The sequence below is a fragment of the Pteropus medius genome, unplaced genomic scaffold (genome assembly GCF_902729225.1).
Source record: "Pteropus medius unplaced genomic scaffold, Ma_sr-lr_union100, whole genome shotgun sequence".
Classification (NCBI taxonomy): Eukaryota; Metazoa; Chordata; class Mammalia; order Chiroptera; family Pteropodidae; genus Pteropus; species Pteropus medius.
This window is the reverse complement of record NW_024344378.1, coordinates 47,039,994-47,062,624: the sequence shown is the minus strand read 5'-3', so window position 1 is coordinate 47,062,624 and position 22,631 is coordinate 47,039,994. Positions and strand designations below refer to the sequence as shown.

The following is a 22,631-nucleotide window of genomic DNA, read 5'->3' as shown; positions in this document are numbered from 1 at the left end:
CTTAGTAATTTTAGTTATGATTTTGCATTGCATCACTAATACTACATACAGTACAAGGTAATTTTTACATAGTTTAAATATTTTTATTTTGCAGCTATCAGTTCCTTTTGACTTAAAAAATAATTTAGAACCTACGAAGAAGTTCCAAGAGATGGTACAAAGAATTTCCATATACCCTTCAGCCAAATTTACCTATTGTTAACATTTTGCCATCTTTATTTGCTTTACCATTTTCTCTCTTTCTTTCGCTCTCTTCACATATATATATGCGTGTGTGTGTATATATATGTATACATATATATATATACATTACCCCATATATACATTTATATTTATAATTCTTTTTCTTCTGAACTATTTATGAGTAAGTTATAAACATTATACTCTTTTACCCCTAAATATTTCAATATTGCTTAAGAATTCATTTTCTTCTTTTCAATAGGTTGTTAGAGCCATAGTAGAACTCTTAATTTACTTTCTCATGTCTTTAGGTAGCATTGGAGAAGTTTTATGTTGTTTGGTGCTAGACCTGCAACTTAAGCGAAATATTTTGTCAACAGTATTTCTTTGGACCATTTGTTACTGCCTCTCTTGGCTTTGTTGTTTTTGGCTCCCACCTCTAGTTTCTGACACACCTAGAGCACGTGTGAGAGCTTATTGCCCTACCCTACATAATACTGCCATTCAGAGCCTGAGAATCTTTTTTTCTGCTACTGCCTTTTTCTCTTTGCTCCCTGAACTCAGGAGTGTGTATCACAGGGCAGGCTGAGTTTCAGTAAGCTACTAATGTGGACACTGGAAACCCCACCTGCCTACCAAGTCCTTTTGGCTGTGAGCAAAGTGGAGGCTTGGTACTTGTCATTCCTTTGCAGCAGTTGAGCTGAAGGAATGCTGCATGGCTTGTTGGAAATTGCTTAGTGGCCTTGAGTGGGGTGTGTGTGTAAGAGGGTGTGTGTTGAGAGTTGAGGGTCTTGTAGTCTGTATGGGAGACATGAAATTCTTCCTGATGCCATGCTAATCACCAGGCAGTATTTGTTGAGTATCTCCTTATGACTATCACCGTGGTAGGAGCTTTTGGACTAATATAATAAAATTCATAATTAAGTCGGTATATCATAGTCGAATAGTTCCAGCTCTGCCACTTACTAGCTTTGATTTGAGCAAGTTAATGTCTTTAAGCCTTACTTTACTCTTCTGTAAAATGGAACTATTAATACCTACGTTATAGGGCTGTTGTGAAAGTTGAATAAAGAAGGTAAGTATAGTGTTTAGCACAGTTCTGATGTGCTAATGAAATACTAGTTAGTATTTCATTTTATTTAGTCATATTTAGGATTTATGACACCATATAAAACAAATAGAGAGTAATAAAAATAAATAGAGAATGATATGATTCTACAGTGTATCATCGAATACTTTAATTGTGATGTGTAGATTATAAATAGTCTGGGAATTTAGAGAAGAGAAAGCACAGTCTTTTGGAACCATTTAATATTCCTGTGCCTCAATTTTTCCACTGGACACACTGGAAATACTAGGCGATCTCCCAGAGAATGATTGCGATATTGTAGCAATTTTGCTTTTATTAGGTGGTCCATATGATGGTGGGAAGGAAACATATAACATTCTTAATTTTTTCCTTATGTAGACATGGCAGCCTTATAGGAAAGTTCGAAGCTGGAAATTAGACACATTTCCTTCCAGGGAAGGTGCTTGGTTTGGTATTTCTCACTGTTGCCTCACTGGCATTTTAATTAGTTGAGAACTAATGTTGGTCAATGGATGGCCTCTGGTTGTAAGCGCCTCGGATATAATCTGAGGATTAAGTGATTTGTAGCCCAAATTATCTCTCTGATCTTCTGGCAAAAATATAACATACAAACAGGAAGGAGGAAATTTAGTTTTCTTGGACCGATGTTAAAGACATATGGTTTACTTACCATAAGTATTTCTCTGGGATGAGACATCTTTACTCAGAACAGAGTCCAGACTGATAACTTGGCCCTTCCACCTTTAAATAGGCTTTCATAGCTCTGAACATATAAAACAGCTTTAAAAAGTTCTTTATTTACAACAGCCAAAGGAAAATGTTTCAATTCCCAGTTTGGTGTGTACTTACTTGGTAACTTTTTTGTTAGCCTGATTTTGGAAAGTTTATATTTGGTTTTTATTTTTGTCCAGATCAATTCTTTCTCCTAGAAAATTTCAGAGAAGTTTCCCATGAAAGTAGAGCCGCTCATACTATTTTTCCAGTCTTGGTTTCTCCTTTTTGTTGTTATTTTTTTTTCTTGGCATTGTTTGCCAAGGTTTCAAGTTTATAGTGAGAGGTGAGGCAACGTTGATCTTGGCAGAACAGCACAAAGCCAGTAGAGTCATTAAGTGACGCAAGCTTTTCAATTTTTTTCCTTCTGTTAAAGCTCTCTGGCACAGCTGGCTATTCTAGTCACAGAGGAAGAGAGGAGAAGAGACTGTCTAAAATTCTGGATGGAATAATAGAAGATGTTTGGGGCATATTAAAAAACATCAACAACAACAAAAACCCTGTATTATTAACAGGCTTCTTAGCTTTGTGGAATCTACGTGGAATCTTTGTGGAATCTTGCTTAGAACTTGAGTTTTTACTTCAGAGGATGATGGGACAAGGCAATAGAAGACGAGGGTGTTGTGTTGGATTCTTGCTTATTTGTCTGCTTTTCCTTTCAGTTGGAAAAATTTTTAATCCACAAGAAGCACTATTGACAAGCCTAAGGAACACATCCTGCCCTGACCCTGGATTCTGTTGGAATTGAGGATTACAGCCACTTCACCAGGATTTTATGGAGGCAGTTCAAGAAAAATAGAAGGAAGCAGTATTCAAGGATTTCTCTGTTTGTATTAATCCTGTACCATGTTAAAATTTGGGCATTGTTTGGAGCAAGTGGAGGACGACTCTGTCATGCAGATCTAAGAGGACACCTGCGTTCCTTGAGCTACATGTTGATATTTGGAAGGTTGTAAACTCAAAATCTTTCAACATATATTCATTAAGTTCTGGATTCTCTTCCTATTAAGGACTATTAAGGACTTCAGACAGAAACTCCAAAAGAAACCCCAAAAGAAACAAAACTTTCTCTTTGTTTTCAGGCTGAATCTGAATAATAATGTCTTGGAAGAGAAATTATTTTTCAGGGGGCCGTGGTAGTGTCCAAGGGATGTTTGCACCTCGAAGCTCAACCTCCATAGCCCCCAGCAAAGGCCTCAGCAATGAGCCAGGGCAGAACAGTTGCTTCCTCAACAGTGCCTTGCAGGTAAGGGCAAGTTCTTCCTTTCTGACTTTTAGTTGCTGGTGCCGTATTTCTTATAACTGTTTTAAATATAATACTTGGTAGTATCTGTTTGAGGTCAGCAGTGTGAGATCATTTTTTAAAGTTTATCTGTGTGATCTTGGGCAAGTTATTTTATCTCTGAATCTCTTAACCTCATTTGTAAAAAAGGGGATTAGTAATGAGAATAAAAATAATAACTCTAACTACTATTATTTACTTGCTACTTGTTTATTGACTTTTTTCCTAAAAAGTCTCTGTTTCTTTTTTTTCTCCCTTTTGAGACCAAGGTGTCTTATCACTCTAGTTGCTTTTCTCTAGTAGAGAAAGCAAAATTCACAAGTGAAAGACTTTCAGGTATATTATTCTTGTCTCATATTCAAGCTTCTAGCACACACACACTGAATGGAGTCCAGTCTTTGTCTGCTTCTTCATCTCCTTCCTCTGAGTTCACCTGTAATAGCTCATAATTGGTGTCTGGTCAGATATGCTCGAACAGAGCTAGTGGAAGGTATATTCCCCTAAAGTGATTATCTACTCTAAATTTACCCTTTTGGTGTTGCTTCCCACGTTTGTGATCTCAGAATCCAAAAGCTTCCTGTCTGTCTGCCTGATTGCCTAGTCAGGCCCACAGAATGTTAGGTTTATCCCCCTTGGCCTAACTTTCAAGTAATCCTTTTCCCTTCTTTTATGCTTTTCAGAGTAAAAGTAAATAAATTTGCCACCTAAGATAATTATTCTTGGGTAAAATATTAGCTTTACACCTCAGATGTAATGAGAGAAGAAAAGACAAGGCAAAGTATTTACTATAAAGCACACTGGACTTAGGAATTAGGAGACCTGGATTCTGCTTTTAGCCCTTCTGTAGGCTAGTCTTGGGACCTCGTACAGGTAATAATAGTGTTTCAGTTTCCCCATTCATAATACAAGAATCTTGTCAAGGTCATTTATGTACTCAACGTTTCATACCCTTTGTTTCCAAATTTTTATTTGAAAATATTAAAAAATTCTATGTTGTGAAGCATATATAGAAAGAATGTAATTACTTTCACTAATTACTACTACAAATTTCATGCAGATGGTTGGGGTTGGTTGGGTTTTTTTTCCAGGTGATGCATATTAGGTTTTTGAGTGACTTTGCATAAACTAATAATACTTTTGTAATTTAGAAGCAGGCAAAAAGGGTGTTGATATAGATGTGTTTGTGTTTGCCTTCTTCCTGGCCATAGTTCTGTTTTTATAATTCTGTTTCTATGTTCTTCTATTACTGTCAATTAAAACAATAATATTTATGACTTTCTGTTCTAATTTACAGTGCTACATGGAACACATACTACGTACACACACATTTCTATATCCATACTTAAATATTGTGTCATTGATGGTTTTGGAGTACCTACTGTAATCATGGTACAGTTGAAAACAATTATTTCTATGAGTTAATACTCTAACTTTTGATATGAAAGCTATGTTCACCACAGGTGTGTGGAACCCATTATATTTGTTATAAAAAGGTGTGCTGTGATCTGGGGCTCCGGAAGTGTAGTGCCTTTTCAAATATGGTACCATTTAATTGTTTTCCAGGCAAGAGAAGCTTCCTAAGGCATTAATCTATGTATTACACCATTTCTTTTTTAACCAAAGTCCGTAGTTTCTTCAGATTTCCTTAGTTTTCACCTATGTCTTTTTCTATCCCAGGATTCTATCCAGGATACCACATTTACATCTATTTGTTATGTTTCCTTAGGCTCCTATTGGTCGTGAAAGTTTCTCAAAATTTCCTTGTTTTCGATGATCTTGACAGTTTTGAGGAGTAATAGTCAAATATTTTGTAGGCTGTCCCACTATTGGAACTTGTCTGATGTTTTCCTCATGATTAGATTGTGGTTATGGGATTTTGAGAGGAAGACAGACCTTAAAAGTAAAATGCCATATTCAGCACTTCATATCAAGGTTACACAATATGGACATAATTTATCTCTGTTGATATCACCTTTATTTCTTTACTTTTTATTTAAAATTTTTTTATTTTTTAATTAGAGTTGACCTTCATATTATTTTATAATAGTTTCAGGTGTACAGTGTGGTGGTTAGATGTTTATATAATTTACAAAGTGATCCCCCTGATTAGTCTAGTTACCTACCTGGCATTATACATAGTTATTAGAATATTATTGACTACATTCTCTATGCTGTACCTTACATCTCCGTGACTATTTTGTAACTACCAATATATACTTCTTAATCCCTTCACCTTTTTCACCCAGACCCCCAACCTCTGCTCCCATCTGGCAATCACCAGTTTGTTCTTTGAATCTATGAGTTTTCATTTTGTTTGTTCATTTATTTTGTTCCTTAGAATCCACATATAAGTAAAGTCATGTAGTATTTGTCTTTCTCTATCTGACTTACTTCACTTAGCATAGTACCCTTTAGGCTCATCCATGTTGTTGCAAATGGGAAGGTTTTATTTTTTTATGGCTGGGTAATATTCCATCGTATATGTGTTAAATGGACACTTAGGTTTCTTCTAAACCTTGGCTATTGTAAATAGTGCTGCATGAACGTAGTGCATGTATCTTCAAATTTGTGTTTTGGTTTTCTTTGGATAAATACCCAGAAGTAGAATTGCTGGGTCATAAGGGAGTTCTATTTTTAATTTTTGAGGAAATCCTAAACTGTTTTCCATAGTGGTTATACCAATCTGCAATCCCACCAACAGTGCACAAGGGTTCCCTTTTCTCCACATTCTTGCCAACACTTGTTGTTTATTGATTTATTGATGATGGCCATTCTGACAGATGTGAGGTGATATCTCATTGTGGTTTTAATTTGCCTTTCTCTGATGTTTAGTGATATTGAACATTTTTATATGTCTATTGGCTGAATGTTCTCTTTGAAGAAATGCCTAGATCCTTTACCCATTTTTAATTGGGATATCACTTTTATTTTTAATATATTCACTTAAGGAGGTCACGACTCTCTCCAAAAATTGAGAAATCTAACAAAGACAAAATTCCACACTACAATTCAAGCTTCTAAATACATTTTAAAACATTCTTGCTTTTCTTGTGTAGACTTAAACTCTTATTCTGTAGCTATTAACTCATAAATTTCTTCTTTAGGATCCCACTTGATGTATATCATACTGTATTTTCTCTATGTCCTTCCTTCATGTTCAAATTAATGTCTTTTCCAGAATATAGTCATCTGGCCCTCTTGTTAGATACTTCCTCACCTTTTTTGACATTTGATATACTAGAATGAGCTTTCCTCTTGGGAATAAAGATATCTTCTTCAATCATTACTTATGTTTGCTTGAACTTAAACGGTGGCTTTTTATACAGTAATGAAGCATTTTTTGTTTTTTTATTGCCAGGTTTTATGGCACTTGGATATCTTCCGACGTAGCTTTAGGCAGCTGACAACTCACAAGTGCATGGGAGATTCCTGCATCTTTTGTGCTCTCAAGGTAAGCACTTCAAATTTGTTTCATCTCACTACCATTAGGTTGCCAAATGATCAATGTTGAGTTTTTTGATTAATCAAGGTGATGCTAAAGAATTTGTTACTGATTTATCTGTTTGTGGTTTAGTGCAAAGGATGAATATGATTAGTATTTCTTGCTTCAAAGAATTACTCCTTCTTTGCTTGAGTAGTTTGTTTTTCTGAATCTTTTTGCCCATACAGCTTTATTGAATGTGATAGGATAATATTCAAATGTGTTTAGACTGAATGTTTACCTGAAAATAATTCTAAATTTTCATTTTGAAAGCATGAACAACTGAAGTTTTCTTAATGGAATTAACTATTGTCTGTTAAAGCTAAATATAGCTGCAAATTCTTTATATTCAGAAAAGCCAGTATTAAAATTTTCCCATTTTCCTATTCCCTAATGTTTCCAATTACCACATTTAGTAGATTTTTTTATACCAGTTCTCTACCCCATTGTCTGACTCCAAGTTTTTCATTTCTGAATAAAATGAAACTGAGGATTCATTTAGAAACAAAGAAAATAGCCTAAAGTGACAGATTTCTGACTCAGAGATTTTAGGTATGCTGCTAAAGAGGAAGAACTAGGATGTATAAAGAGCCCATTCTCCATTGCTTTCTCTCTTTTCCAACATGTAGCTTCTCTATGTTTTGTTGATCCAGATATATAATGGATTATTTGTGGTTGGATGAATCTACTTGAGTTCTGAATAAGCTTCCAGAGTCATTTTTCAATCTCATGAAGTCTAAATTCTTAGGCTGTAGGAGGGATACTTAAATGTGATGATTATATGTTGTAGTTGCTTTTTTACACCTTAGAGTAGGAATTGTGACCAAAAAATCCAGAATTTCCCAGTAATATTGGTTATTTTGCAACAACTGACTCAAAACAATTTTTTGACAAGCATGAGTTTTTAAGTTTTAAGTTCATGATGGGAGGATATCTTTAGAAAGAGATAATTGCATCTTAACTTTTTGCCACTTGGCTCACAAACATCTTTTTTTCTCCACCCTTTGTTTGGAACCATTGTAACTTTTAGCAAAATATAGAATATAAATTATTGATTAACTGGGGAGTTTAAGTATGACATTTTAATAAAAACAAATTTTTTACGAGTTGTAAGATTTCTTACTTACTATTCCCATTCAGACAGCAGTCTATCCAAAAGAGCATTTGGCTCAATTTTCTGAAAGGTACATTGATATTAAATATCTAATTTTGGATAAACAGAAATATAGTGGTCCTTTGGTCAAAGTCAAAGGGAAGTTCAGTTCATGGCATGAAAATGAAAAAACCAAGGCAAGATACTTGCTAGAGAGATTTGAAACCTGAAGAAATCCCTGATAGAAGAATCTCTGAACCAGGAAACTCTTATCTGTACTAGGAAGGGATGATAGAACTTTTATGACCCCTGACGTGCCTTTGATTAGTCAGGGCTGTGCCATACTCTTCAATGACCCTGATGGGATTCGGGAAAACTAGCTGTCACCCTCTTGTTATCTTTCATTTTCCAGAGGGACAAATTATTACTCTAATGTAAATCAGTATCATTATATAAGCCAGAGAGATGAAGAAAAACAACTACCAGACTTTGTGGGACACCTTCTGAGATACTCAAGTACAGAAAGGAAGTTGTTTTTCAACACATAGAGGCTGAGAATATACCTTGAGACTCTTTCAGAGAAGCAATTGCTTATGATAGATAGGTAAATGTGTTCAAGGGATCAAATGCTATATTTTGGGTTTTCATTATTTTGAGGATGTCACTGCCTGATCTATTCATGAGATTTCTTTTCCTTCATTGCCTCTTTCATTATATTGGGAGTATATTAAAAATTTGAATTTTTTCCTCCTGAAGTGCTTTTCAGTCCATCAGTGCTATATGTTAAATAATTAGGCTTTGGTTTGCACATACTTCATGTGTCAGATGGCATTGTTTTTATTTTAATTATGCACTTAATTTGAAACTTTTAAATAGATTTATAATGCAGATGTATTAATTTGACAGTATGGATGAGCTGAACTTGGTTCTAATAACAGAAATTTTAATTGAATAGTTAGAATAACCATCATTTCTAAGAGATAGTTTTTTATTGAGACTGGAGGGCCTCATTTTCTGAGAGGAGAAGAGATAATAAGTGTATGGAGAAGTAAACCATAGGAGGGCCCAGGTGCTAACGATCCTATGGGATGTCTCTTTTGTTCCCTACATTAAATATAGAACATGAAAATAATATAAATCACCATTGAATCAGCTTCTAGTCAGTATAAGGCAAGAAAAACAATGGTAAGATAAATATTAGAAAGAAAGAAAGTTGTCATTATTTGCAGATGATGTGATTGGCTATTTAAAAAATCTCAAAGAATCCACTGATTAATCAGTAGAATCAATATGAGAATTTAGCAGGTCGTTGTTTATAAGAACAAGGTATAACATTCAATTGCATTTCTATATACTGGCAAATAACAGAAATGCAATTTAAAAAGAGCCTTTATAATAGCAACAGAGTACATAAAGTAGGTATGAAGAAATCTAACAAAAAAGATGTAAGACATTTATGTAAAACTCCCAACAGAGATCTAGTATGATGCGTAATCACAAAGAACATCCTTGTAACAACTTTTTAGGTCGAAATACAATATTGCCAATACCAAAAATGTTCTTCCTCCCTTCTTTCTCAATCACATCTTCTTTCTCCCTGGGGTATCCACTTTCCTAATGTTTGTGGTTATCACTTCCTTGTTTTATCTGGTAGTTGTACTACCTATGTATCCATTCTTAAACAATCTAATTTAAAAATTACCTGTTTTTGAAACTTTACTGTAAATGGAATCATTCTTTACAAATTTGTATGTATATGTGTCTTATTTAGCTCAGCAGTATATTTATAAGATCATGTTTTTGTATGCAGGCTGAGTTTGTTCATTTTCATTCTTATATGGTATTTTATTATACACAATAAACCATTGTTTATTTATCCTTCTGCTGGTAGTAATTTGGGTTATTTCCAGTTTTTGATTTTTTTATGAATGATATTGCCAAGAATATTCTTGTATACGTCTACATCTGTGTACACATTTCTTTTGCATACATGCCAGGAATGGAATTAATGGATCATAGATTATGTATATCTTCAACTTTTTTAGATAATGCCAACTGTTTCTCAATATTGCCACATGTTTTTCAATATGGTGGTACTAATGTACACACTGTCCAGCAGGCTTTTCCTGGAAGTTGAGAAAATTTAATTGTGAAATTCATATGACAGTGAAGGATAGACAGGACACTCTTGAACAATAATAACAAAATGAGCAACTAACCTTGTGTATCAGTCAGAGTAGGCTGTTATGTCGTGGTAACAAACTAAAATCTCAGTGATAAATGTACAAAAGATTTATTTCTCACTCATGTTACTACTTGTCCACTGCAGGTTAATAGGAAAACCCTACAGATTATAGTCATTCAGGAACTCAGGCGCCAAAGCTACAACCAAGGTAATATTCCTAGTCCCTAAGCCAAAGATAATAAGAACTCTGGAGGGTTTTGCATAGGCAGTTAAATGCTCAATAGGTCATTTCTGGTTACAACTTATTGACCAGAGCTAACCATATGGCTCTAGTGAATCACAAGGGGGCCAGGAAGTGTGATTCTATCATAATCCTTGGGAGAAAGAAGAACCAGAAATATTTGGCAAATGGTACTAATGACTATCATACTTTATCAGATATCAAGACTTATAAAACTATAGTCATTAAGACAATTTGGTATCAACACAGTATGACTAATAAACCAATGGAACAAAATCAAGAGTTCAGAAATAGACATATGGAAATTTGCTCCTTGCCCTGTGAATCAAAGGAGAAAATGGACTTTTTAGTAAATGGTGCTTAGATAATTGATTATCCATATAGAAAAAAAAGGAAATTAGATTCTCTATTTTATGTTATATCAAAATTAAGAATTTTAGATGAATCAAGGACTAAAATGTGAAAGGAAAAATTTTTAGCTTTAGAAGAAAATGTGAGAGAATTACATGACCTCAAGGATAGAGAGGATTTATTAAATAAGTGTTAGTACACGCAGACTCAGGGAAAATCCCTGAGACTGAAAATCTGCCTCCATAAGTGGAGAGCAGGAAAAGACGAAAGAAAGAGCCTGGCCACTCCAGTCTGGAAATTAATAGAATTTATTAAGAGAAACTTAAATATGAGGTATATCTTGGGCAGCTGCAAGACAAAAATGTATCCCCATGCAGCTTGGCAGGACCCCATGAATTACATAGGGTAAGGGTTGGGGTGAATAGTCATGGGTACTAGTACATGAATGCTACCAGGTACGGGAAATTACTTTACATGGTTGACCAGGTCGGAACTACAGCCTGTTCTAAGAACCAGCACATAGAAGGTGGCAGGGGAGGGGTGCTGATTTATGTCAGAAAGAACATTAATTCTGACATAAGGAGGGTTTGTAGAAAGCAACCTCTGTTTTGGCCCAGGTCCAGCTTGTGAGACAGACAGCAGTCATGCCCTGGAACAGCCTCTCTTCCACAATAAGACATGAAAAATACAAAGTCAAAAAAATCAATACGTTTACCACATAAAAATTGAAGAACTTTTGTTCATCAGATGACTCCATAAAGAGAATAAAGACACAAGGCTACAACCTGGGAGGAAATATCTGCAATGTATATAACCAACAAAGGATTGATATCCAGCATAAAACATCAGAGAACTCCTATAAAGAATAAGTAAAAGATAAATGTGTTAACAGGAAAATGGGCAAAAGACATAAACAGGCATCTCTCAGAATAGGCAACCCAAATGACCTGTAAGCATGTGAGAAAGATGCTTACCCTCTTTAGTAATTTAAGAAATGTAGATTAAACCATACCCTTCAGATTAGTAGAAATTTAAAAAACAGATAAAACTGTTACCTAAAAGATAGAATGAGAATTTACATACATTGCTGATAGAAATGTAAATTGATACCACTACTTAGGAAAACAGTTTGTCATTACATTCGTCTAGTAAAAGTGAACTAACATATACCCTACTACTCACTAATTCCATTCCTAGATAGATGCTGTGGAAAATTTCCTTGTACATACATATATGCATTCATCATACATACATACATACGTACATACATACATACCAGAAGATATATTTGAGAATGTTCAGAGTAGTTTTTGTGATTACAGAAAAATGGAAACAACTCATTCCAACTATAATAGGATGGATTAAAAAATTATGGTTTATTCTCAGAGTAAAATACCATATGGTAGTGAAAATGAATAGTTTGCAGTTAGATATATCAATTTGGATTAATCACAAAAAAACATTACATTGGTGAAAAATGCAAGTCACAGAAGACTATATAAACTATGATTCCATTTATATACAAATCAAAACCAGGCAAAACTAAACATATTGTTCAGAGATATATGTACATGTGATAAAACTATAGAGAAGAAGGGAATGATTTTCACAAAATTCATGATAGTAGTTACCTTTGGAAGGTGGCAGGGGAGGATATAATTAATTGAGGAATCTCCAACTCATTGTTAATTTTTCCATTTAAGTTGGGTGGTGGGCACATGGGCATTGTTTTTCTTATTCTTCAGCTATGTATATATATGTCATGTTTCTTCTTTATTTGAATGATGATTTTTATTATAAACATAAAAAATACTGCAATCATTCTAGAAAGCACATTAAAGTATCAAGAGAGAAAATGGAAATTGCCTGAGTTCTGCCACAGAGATTATTTCTCTTTATGCTTCCTCTTAGATCTGTGATATTTCTAGTAATGAGTTTTTTTGACCACTGTTTTAGTAAAAAGCATACTTTTTTTCCCCAGACCCCTGAATTGCTTCTCTGTGTGTATCTTCCTATTTCATTTGTTCTAACCTAAGAGTATCCTGGAGTGATATTTTGAAGTTATCTCCTTCTTAAATCTTGAAGTGGCTCCTAATTATCTCTTAAATCACTTAAAAATGCATAGTTATGGATATTTAAAAAACTAATTTTATTCTTTCTTTTCCTTTTCTTTCCTTCCCTAGGCATTCTCTATTTCAGCTATGATAGCAGATGGTGTACTTGCTATGGCTCTCTTAGACATTACAAATGTCATTTGCTTTGCCCTTGGCACCCGAAACAATAGCATAACAATAAACAAAATAACATATTCCTTTAAACCAAACTATGTCCACCTTTCAGAACTCTGCTTCAGAAATTTATGTTCTTCAAGAAGTTTTTAAAATAATACCTCTGACTAGATATGTGATTGATTGACTTTACAGTGTTTGGTGTGGCTGAAGGACTTTTGGGGAAGGTGGCTTAGTTTTTCTTCCCTTTTGGTGTTCCTCACAGTGCCTGGACCATAATAAAAACACTTAACTTTTCTGGGTTCATAAATTCTCTTAGTAGTTCTTAGATTTAAGTTATGGAGTTTTGGGTACTTGTCTTTTTCTTTTTGTCTTTTATGCTCTCTTACTCTTGTCCTATTTAACAGAGATTTTTCATATTGTGACTTTCGGTCTCATTTTTTTGTTGCTTTGCTAATCTAGGTCTTCATGCCTCATTTAGTAAGGGAAAGGTGAGATGTGTGTGTGTGAGGGAGGGTGGGGGATTTGGTGGCAGGATCTGCTGAAGGAAGAGTGAAAGCTTGAGGTTCTGTCAGCAGAGGAGTTACCTTGTATCCTGTGGTTAAGTTACAGGTTAACTTTGGGGTGTCCCAGTGTGGATTGTATTCTATTTATTTTTTCTTAGTGGGTGTAATTCTATATATTTTTTACTCTTTTTTTTTCCTCTGCTTCCTATTTCAAAATTAGAGGATGTTTGATGAAGCTAATAAAAATTTCTTTATGCTGGTACTTCATGACCTGTTTGCATTCTTTAATACTAAGTTTGATATGTAAAATTCTTATTGCATAGACTTTTTCAAAAAAAAAAACTCCAAAATTCCTGAATTTGAAGTAGTCTATTAAAAACTTGCCAATTTTATGAAGTCCAAATTCTTTATGTTGGAGCATAATTGTTTAGGTCTAGAACTCACTATTAAGGACAAAAAGAAACACAGACGTGTTCCTATGAATCAGAAGCTAGACAACTTTCCCTTAATCTGATATTTGGATAAAGGATTTGCCCTTCAAATTATGGCTGAAAGATATTTATCCCTGCTTTTACTCGTTTTTTGCTTTATTTACACCAAAATGCATTTACTATTGATCTTATGTGAACACTTTTTGTTTCATGTCTTTAATTTTTTTTTCTGCTTTATGAATGTTTGTCAATATTCTTGTGCTTTGTGATGTTCACCAGGTACCATCGTAAATGTATCTATCCAGTGTTTATAATTGCTTTTTGGTAGGTTTTCGTTGATAATTATGATAATCCATTTCTTTTGGTCCTACAAAATGTAGTGGGTTTTGTTTCTGTGTTACTTGATACTAAGTTCCTAAAGTAATTTCAGCCTCAAAATCTTGCATGAGAATTATTAATGATGGCTTCCATTAAAAAGAATTTGTGTCAATGTATCTTTCTGCTTGTTCTGAACTACGATAACTTTCAACTCTGACTCAGCAAATAGAAGAAATTTGTGTGATAATTATCCTGTTCTTTCTAAAACCCCAAATTTATTTCCATCTAGTTTTACTAAAACATTTTTCATTACCTAAACTGTCATCATGCTTGTAACCGAGAGCTCTTATTTATTATTCATATTGGATCTACTCTTACACCCTCAGCCCCCAGGGTATGACTTTACTTTGGTGTTGGCTTATTTATTTATCTCTGTCCAGGGGAGGAAATCCGTCCTCTGTACTTAGTATGCCACAAAGATTTTGTTCTCCTTCCAGGGATTGTAATAGAGGCTTTGCAGTGCCAGGATGTAGGACAGAGTGTTTTTTGTTATAGGCAAAGAAGAATGCTGCACTGATTAATTAAATTCAACAAATCTTCTCAATTTGTGATTTTTCTTTTAAGAATGCTTGTACAAGGCATAAAAGCCAGGGAGTGGTGGCGGTAGTGGTGGGGTAAGTGGGAGCAAATAGGTTTTTGTATTTAAGGTGTCCTGGTGTGTAAGTCTGTATCTGTAGAGCAGTAGGACTGTTCTGAAGGGCAGAAAAGTGTGTTCCGCTGTTGACCGACATGAAGGTGGGAAAGGGGTGTAAGAAATTACTCACCACTCATTATCAATTCAGTCTTTTTTTACTTTTCTTTATCTTTTTAAGATTATGAGAATGGAAGATTTTCCATTGTCCTGTAGTCACAGCCAGTATCAGAGAAGAGTAAATCCATTTTCCTGGACTGACTTTTTAAACCAAGAAATTAGATTTCTAGTATGTTCTCTGGAAATTTTAGCTAATGATAAACAGCCCTCACATAAAGAGGGCTGATTCTTTCCTTTCCTTATGTCTAATGCACATGTCATCAACTCAAATTCCTTGTTTTGCTTAGCTCTGGTATGCAAGCATATTTGTTTGATCTTTTGGTTAGGATTTTTTAGTCTTAAAGTCCTAATAGACTGTACCTGAATATTTTCAACCAATTTAACCACTGACAAAACGTGGATAGTATGTATAAATCTGAGTCTCTTAGCCTTTTTAAAATTTGGAGTTCAGAATTTTACATGATAATCAAATAGAGGAGTATGACTGCAAGGAAAAGTAAAGTAGATCATCATGATTCTTTCCTTTCCAGAGTGTATGGCAGAACTCAAAACTTATAAAACCTCAAAATCTTTGTGACTCAGAAGGAGGGTCTTTCATTTCCTCTGTGGGTTAAGTGGTTATGGTATTGATCCTCCAAATTTGATTTGAATACTGTTGGTAATCTATAAGGTCCTACATTTTTGATCTTGGCAAAAATCAGCTGATTATTATGTTTTATAAAATCTTTGCATTAGTTTTTGATTTCCAACTAAAAGCAATACCATTCTCTGGTGAATCTGGCCTTTCTCTCTGTGCAACTCTGTTCAGTGTCTTGAAGTCATAGTATTTCTCTCTACCTGTGTCTATGTCTTTGTGTGTATGTGGGTGTCTGTCCGATTTTTATAGGTAGCAAGAATGGATGTGATAGGTAGCTTATGATGGTCTTTAACTTTATCACTGCAAGTCCAAAGTATCGGATTATGGACTGGGTGCAAAAAAAAAGCCCTAAACTCATGGGGAGATATGGCATTGATAACTGAATTTAATTTAAAGAGACCCGATAGCGCATATGCCGGTAATTTTTTAATCAGGAAGTCCAGAGGCAGCTATTTTTAGACATAAGGTTAAAGAATCTAAGGAGAGAAACTAGCCAGCTGTTTTCTGCCTTCCCCAAAATTGGAGCAAGAGTTCCTATTAAACTGATTGGATATTTGGTGATTTTAAGAAATTATTATCACCTTTTTCTGGGTGTAGTAACAATATTATGGTTTTAAACAAAAAAGAGTTCCTAGCTTTTAGAGGCATATTCTTTAATATTTATGGATGAATACTATCTGGCATTTGCTTCAAGATCATCTGGGAGTGGAGTAAGTGAGTGGGTAGTATATATGAAATGTGATTGGCCACTAGTTGATAACTGTTGAAGATGGATGATAGGTACATGGTAGTTTATTGTGCTATTTTGTTATCCTTGTATGTTTGAAATTTTCTGTAATAAAATGTTAAAAATGCAATATTGTTTTGGGTGCCAAGATGGTAAAGTTATATATTCTTTCCCCTCTTGAAAGAGAACATTTAACATTCTTTTGAACACACAAAACTAGTGGGGAAATTCTCTTTTACAGTAGTCATTAGGATTAGCTCCTTTATCTTCCTTTCAGAGGGTTATGTTTATAAACAGGCTCCATTGGCTACATTTAGGTTTATGATTTATTTAGGTCTATAATTTCTGGGAAGTATGGAGAAAAGTACATATGAGAGCCAAAACGATGAGAGTTTTGGGAAGCCCAGATCAAGAAGAGAAACCCTAAGAATTGAATATAGTGGTGCATAAAGTACATCATGCCTTTGCAGAGGGTATCACTGGCACCTCTCAAGGATGAATTGTACTGCTGACAATGGCACTTTCCAAAACCTTGGGCCCATAAAGCATCAAATTTAGTGACAGCCTTTCTCCTTGACCCCCATCATCTCTACTCATGACTTCTTTTAGATGCAAGGCTGGGAAATCCTGAGAGAAATAAACAGATGTTCCCTGCCTAAAGATAAAAGTCTATGTTTTCGGGGGTGAGGGGAACAAAACTTAAGCAACAGCTGCATTTATAGATGCCAAAGCACAAAGGCTTTCTGTCTTTATGGCACTTCTCTCTTATTTACATGGTTTTCGCTAATCCAAATAATTATGCGCTCATGTGGGTAGAATTGTTTGCTACTTGATCCAAGAGAGATGGGTGGGGAAGCACCTGCTTTTAGTCATTAAAATCTTGTTGCTTTTGTACTGCATCCAAGAAAATAGTTAACAGACAAAAAGTAATTTGCCTTTTCCTGCGAATGAAAAGGAAGACCTATTTGGTTTCACCCAGTAAAGAAGAGCAGAGAGAAACCTCAAAGGTGGGTTTTTCTCTGTTTATTGAATTGAAACCATCAGGGACCCCACAGGGAAAAATTCCTGGGATTTCGTTCTTCCTGCCCTTCTTCCTCTGTGCCATAGAACTCAGCAATTGGAAGAATACCAGTTTTTGTTCCTTATTGGTGCTACCACCTGTTCTTACTGCTGAACTAAATGTTCTTGGCTTTCTTTCGTGTGAACAGGATCTCCCTCTGGGAAAGGTGGGAGGAGGGTGAAAAAGGGAACAGGAGGAGGCCCATTCCAGCCTTGTGCTCATGTGAGAGGGACACACAGGGGTTAGTGTGCTGCCCTAACAGAGGGGCTTTGTGCTGCAGCTTGTTCCAGAGTTGCAGCTTTACAGATGCATGCTAAGCGGGCTCAGACTGCTTCATTTCATCCCTGATATACTCTCTTCTTCCTAACAATAGCAGAGAAAGACTGATATCAATAATTAAAATAAGAAAATTAAGAAGATGCAGTCAGAGGCCATTCTGAATGCATTCAGAACTCGGTGTGTATGAAGAAAGATGCCTGTAATCAAGAGGTGAGAAACAAGTATAGCATGGTGATGTTGATGCCACTGAACACAAGAGCCAGATCTGTTGTCGCATATCCACTGTAGGTGTAGACAGAGCTCTTATTTTAGGTCTTTTCCTTTCTGTGCTGAAATCCTTCTTATCTAGGTCATGGGAGATCTGCTTCTCTTGAATAGAGGCAACAGAATAGACTTTGATCCTTCCTACCAGATCTCAGAGACTGGGAGGTAGCTCAAGGTAGAAGCATTTCTGACTCAAAGCCCATCTTCAGCATGAGTCAATGGCAGGCAGGCTTCTTAGTAACCTAAAGTGACTCAATAATAATAATAATAACAACAACAACAACAACAATAATAATAATATAGCAGCTAACACTTAGATAGCACTTATCATATTTCCAGGCATTAGTCTAAGGCATAGATGGATAGATAGGCAAATAGGTAGGTAGGTAGGTAGATAGATAGATAGATAGATAGATAGATAGATAGATATAACTTATTTAATCCTTAAATAACCTGAAGAGGTACATACTATTATTAATTCTCTTTTAAAAGAGGAAACTAAAGCCTAGAGAAGTAAAATAACTTGTCCAAGTTCATATAGATGGTAAGTAACAGGACTGGGATTTTGAACCCATATAGTCTGGTTCCAGAGTCCATGCTCTTAGCTATCACTCTATGCCATCTCTCAGTGGAGCCCTGTCCTTTCTCAAACAGGGTCTTCTGAACTGCAGAACACAGAAAGTAATTTGAGTGACTATTTTCTGAATTTTCTATAGAATGGTAACATAACTAGTGCTATACATGGGAGAGAAGTTAATTCATTAGGAACTGTTGATGCCTTAGATTAGTAGGGCTTCTCGAGGAAATCCAATTGAAAAAGACTAAAGGAGCTATAGTTTGCAGATGTCATATTTGTACAGAACTATTCTGGAACTAATATCCTATTGGTTTATTTTGGGGCCAGTTTTGGACTCTGAACAAAGAATCAAACCTCATCCATCTACTCTTTGTCAGCAGTAATGTAATGTCTTACCATTAGCAATTGAAAAGAGCAGCAGGTTGGAATATGATAATGGTTACTAAGTTTTGCCATGCTGAGGTGACTTTCTTTCAGCAAATCATCAAATGGTCAGACCATCATTTATTTGTAGAAGTAGTCACTGCTCTTTTTCCCACCTTCGTTTTCCTTTGTTTCTCCATATTCCTCCAGTTTCAAAATTCCATAGGTCACTTGGCAGATATCCAGTTGCCCTCTGGAAGTGTTTTGGTCTAGTTTAAGCAGTCACTAATAGATTTCCAGCAACAGATTATGGAAGGTCCTGCCCTGCCTTCACCTGATCTTAGACTAAACTTGCGAAAATCTTCTAGGCTAATCCAAAAGGACTTGAAGTAATTATAATAGGTTTCCTTCTCAGCTCTTAGCTTGTTAAATAATACTAAATATGTATTGCTGGTACTGCTTCTTCCATATCATATTGAAATCATCTGAAGGGAAATAATAGTAGATTATACAGTAAATTATTCTTGAGTTGCTATAGGGATGGATGTTCAATGTGTATAAGGAGGAATGATGGTAGTAAGAGCATAGAGAGTTGAACGAGGAAAACAGTTTCAACTTGGAATACACAGAACAAGGTTTAGTCCTATTTTGTACCGTTTATATTACCTTAAGAAAAAAATTTTACCTTTTCTAGGTAATTCTTTATCTATTTAAAAAAGAGAGAGGGGACATAATAATATCTTCCCTTAATAAGATCTGTCTATAGCACATGATTGATTGATTGATTTGTTCATTCATTCATTTATTTAAAACTAGTTCTTGGTTGCCCTCTGTATGCCAGTACCTTTCAAGGTGCTGGGAGTATAGGAGGGAATTAAAGGACAGTAATTTCTGTCCTTATGCTTATGTTCTAGTGAGTGTAGTCAGATAATAAATAAATAAAATACATTTATGACAGATGGTAATAAGTGCCACAGGGAAAAATAAAACAAGCAAGGGTAGGAGATTTGGGAAGAGGGGGTGGAGTTTGCAAATTTAAATAGGGTGATTAGGAAATACTATATTGAGAAGATACTATTTAGATAAACACCTGAAGGGAATGAAGGACTGAGCTACTGATAGGTCAAATAATACAAGGACAAAGAATTGACCATTCTAGGTCGGTGGGGCCTTCTTAGATCACATAAGTAGGTTTATAAAGTGGTCTCATTTCTGGTCTCATTAGTAAGTCTGAAAAATAACCCTGGGATTTTTTTATATGAAGAAATTACTAACAAGAATTTCAGGCGAGTTCCATTCTTCAGCGTATTGATATGTCATTGATTGTTGAGTGAGTTGTTTATCTGGATGGTTTAGTGAGGATCTGGGCCATGTGCTATCAAGGAGCACATTCTAGTCTCTATGGGAAAGGTCTAATACCACTTGAAAAGGACTCATTAAGCCAAGTGCCACTTGTCATTCTGTTTCCATTCTCTGGACATCACATTCATCATTGTTTCAGATGTAGGTAAACGTGGAGTAGATACATTTAATTACACCAAAATAAACTGGTGCACACAAAGACACCAGAAGACTGAAATAAGTTATTTGCCACAGTAATACTCACAAAGGACCTAGAAAAACTAAATGTAGTTAGATAGACTAAAATTAACCAATCTGATTGTATTAATTGCTGACAAAAATATGGGAAAATTTATTTTCATGTACTGGTGAAAGTATAAGTTGGCATAGCCAATTTATAATAGCAAAACATTGGAGACTGCCAAATTGTCTCTTGAGTAAAGAAATGGATAAATAGACATGTTGTAGTCACCCGATAACAAACTACACAGCATGGTAAAGGGATAAACCAGGTGTGTGTGTGTGTGTGTGTTTTATGCAAAAAACAGATTTATTTATATGTACAACAATGAGGAATAGGATACTATTTAAGAAAGAAAGCAGTCTTTTTTCAAATGGAGAAGATCAAGGTTCTTAAGTAGCTGTCTTAGGGATCTACAAAGGGAAGACTTGCTATGTTGCCTTCAGATGTTAAGTCTCTATCTGACACTTCAGCAGGCTTTTAAATGTGTCTTTCTGCTGGTTCTGCTTTTCTAATTTCTGGTGTTCCAAATAGCCTATATTTCTCTTCTATTTATCCAGGTACTTTCCCATGAAGTGTAAGAGCTTAATCCCCAGAAGGGAGATTTTACCCTCGTGTTTTCTTAGATGTCTCAGGAACTACTCTGCATGTTCCCTCTTAACCTCAACTTGGTCTTAGAAGAATGTGGCAAAAAGAGGTGCTCCTGTGTCTTCATTGTAATAACAGGGCATATAAACATCACTGACGTGAAGCTCATAAGAAGTCATTTGAGATATATATATATATAATATATATTGTTATGGATAGATCTCAAAAATCAGTGCTGAATTTTTTTAAAAAGTAAAATTGTGATACTTTGTACATAAACAAAAAATACACACAAATAAATGTATGTGTGTGTACATATTCCTAAATAATACATAGTGTGTGTGTGTATGTATACGTCTATGTAAAAGTATTAAAAACAGAAGATTATGCAACAAACATCACTGTGAGTGGCTGATAGAGAGTAGGCAATCTTAAATGGGACTTTAGCCTTATCTGTAGATTGGTAGTAAAAATGATGGAATGTTTATTTCTCAGTGTTAGACATGTAGATGTTTGTTATATTATTCTTTGTACTCTTGGGTAATTTTATATTAGGTAAAACAATTTAAAAGAAGGGGCCAAGTTTCATAGAATCAGCCCCTAGAGAATAATTTACCAATACATTTACATTTAATTTATCTTTATTTACTGTAGACCTTTATCTATATCAGAGGAAATGAGGTGACCGCATTACATTAACTCATGACAGTGGTCTCTTGTAAACGTGTCCTTGATGGTATCACACTCAGAAGAGTAAGGGTCCTTATTCTTATTGGCACAGGATTGTGCCATTTATTCGGACTCTTGATTTTTTATTTTTTTTTTTTTTTTACTTTTTTATTACTAACTGCAAGCTTATCAACTAGTGGGAAGTACATTTGGTTCCAAAGTTATGAGCATGGAGATGCTAGGATGACGGAGATGTGTAAGAGCTTAATAACAGCATTGTGCTTTTCCCCTTCTCTAACCTCTTCCCTACAGGGAATCTTTAACCAGTTTCAGTGTAGTAGTGAAAAAGTGCTTCCATCTGACACTCTCCGCAGCGCTCTGGCAAAGACTTTCCAGGATGAACAGCGTTTCCAGCTGGGAATTATGGATGATGCTGCGGAGTGCTTTGTAAGTGCTGGCCTCTGGCCCACTTTGATATGGGGTGGGACTGTTGATGGTCTCCATCAGATACTGGCTACTCTCCTGTGGTTATTTACTGTGCCCCTCTATCTAAACTCGTCTCTCCAGTTAGAACTAGGAATTTCCCTAATTTCTCAGAGCTCTAAGGTATCTCTGCTAGTGCTCTGTGAATTGCCTAGTGGGTTTATTTTAATTCCTTCAGGTTCAGGGTAGTTTTGTGCTTGCCATTGCGTAAAACAGTGGCTGTCACCTTCAGAGGAGACAGGGCTCATTAAAATACAAATTTGGGGCCCTACCCCCTTGAGTTTCTGATTCCGTAGGTCTGGAATAGGGCTCAAGAATGTCTCTCTGACAAGTTCCCAGGTGATATTAATACTGATGCTACTGGTTTGAGGACCATACTTTGAGAACTCCTGCATTACTAAAGATAAACAGAGAATAACTTGAGTTCCTAGCAC

At 35.3% G+C, this 22,631-nt stretch overlaps 1 protein-coding gene across 1 annotated transcript in view; it reads left to right on the top strand.

The window, feature by feature from the left end:
• USP54 (ubiquitin specific peptidase 54) overlaps positions 1 to 22,631 on the top strand; it is a 107,780-nt gene that overhangs the window by 50,710 nt on the left and 34,439 nt on the right. The window contains 3 exon segments of the mRNA XM_039872114.1: positions 2,704 to 3,287; positions 6,682 to 6,774; positions 22,027 to 22,161. Of these exon segments, the coding sequence (XP_039728048.1) occupies positions 3,141 to 3,287; positions 6,682 to 6,774; positions 22,027 to 22,161 (375 nt within the window). The 5' untranslated portion in view covers positions 2,704 to 3,140.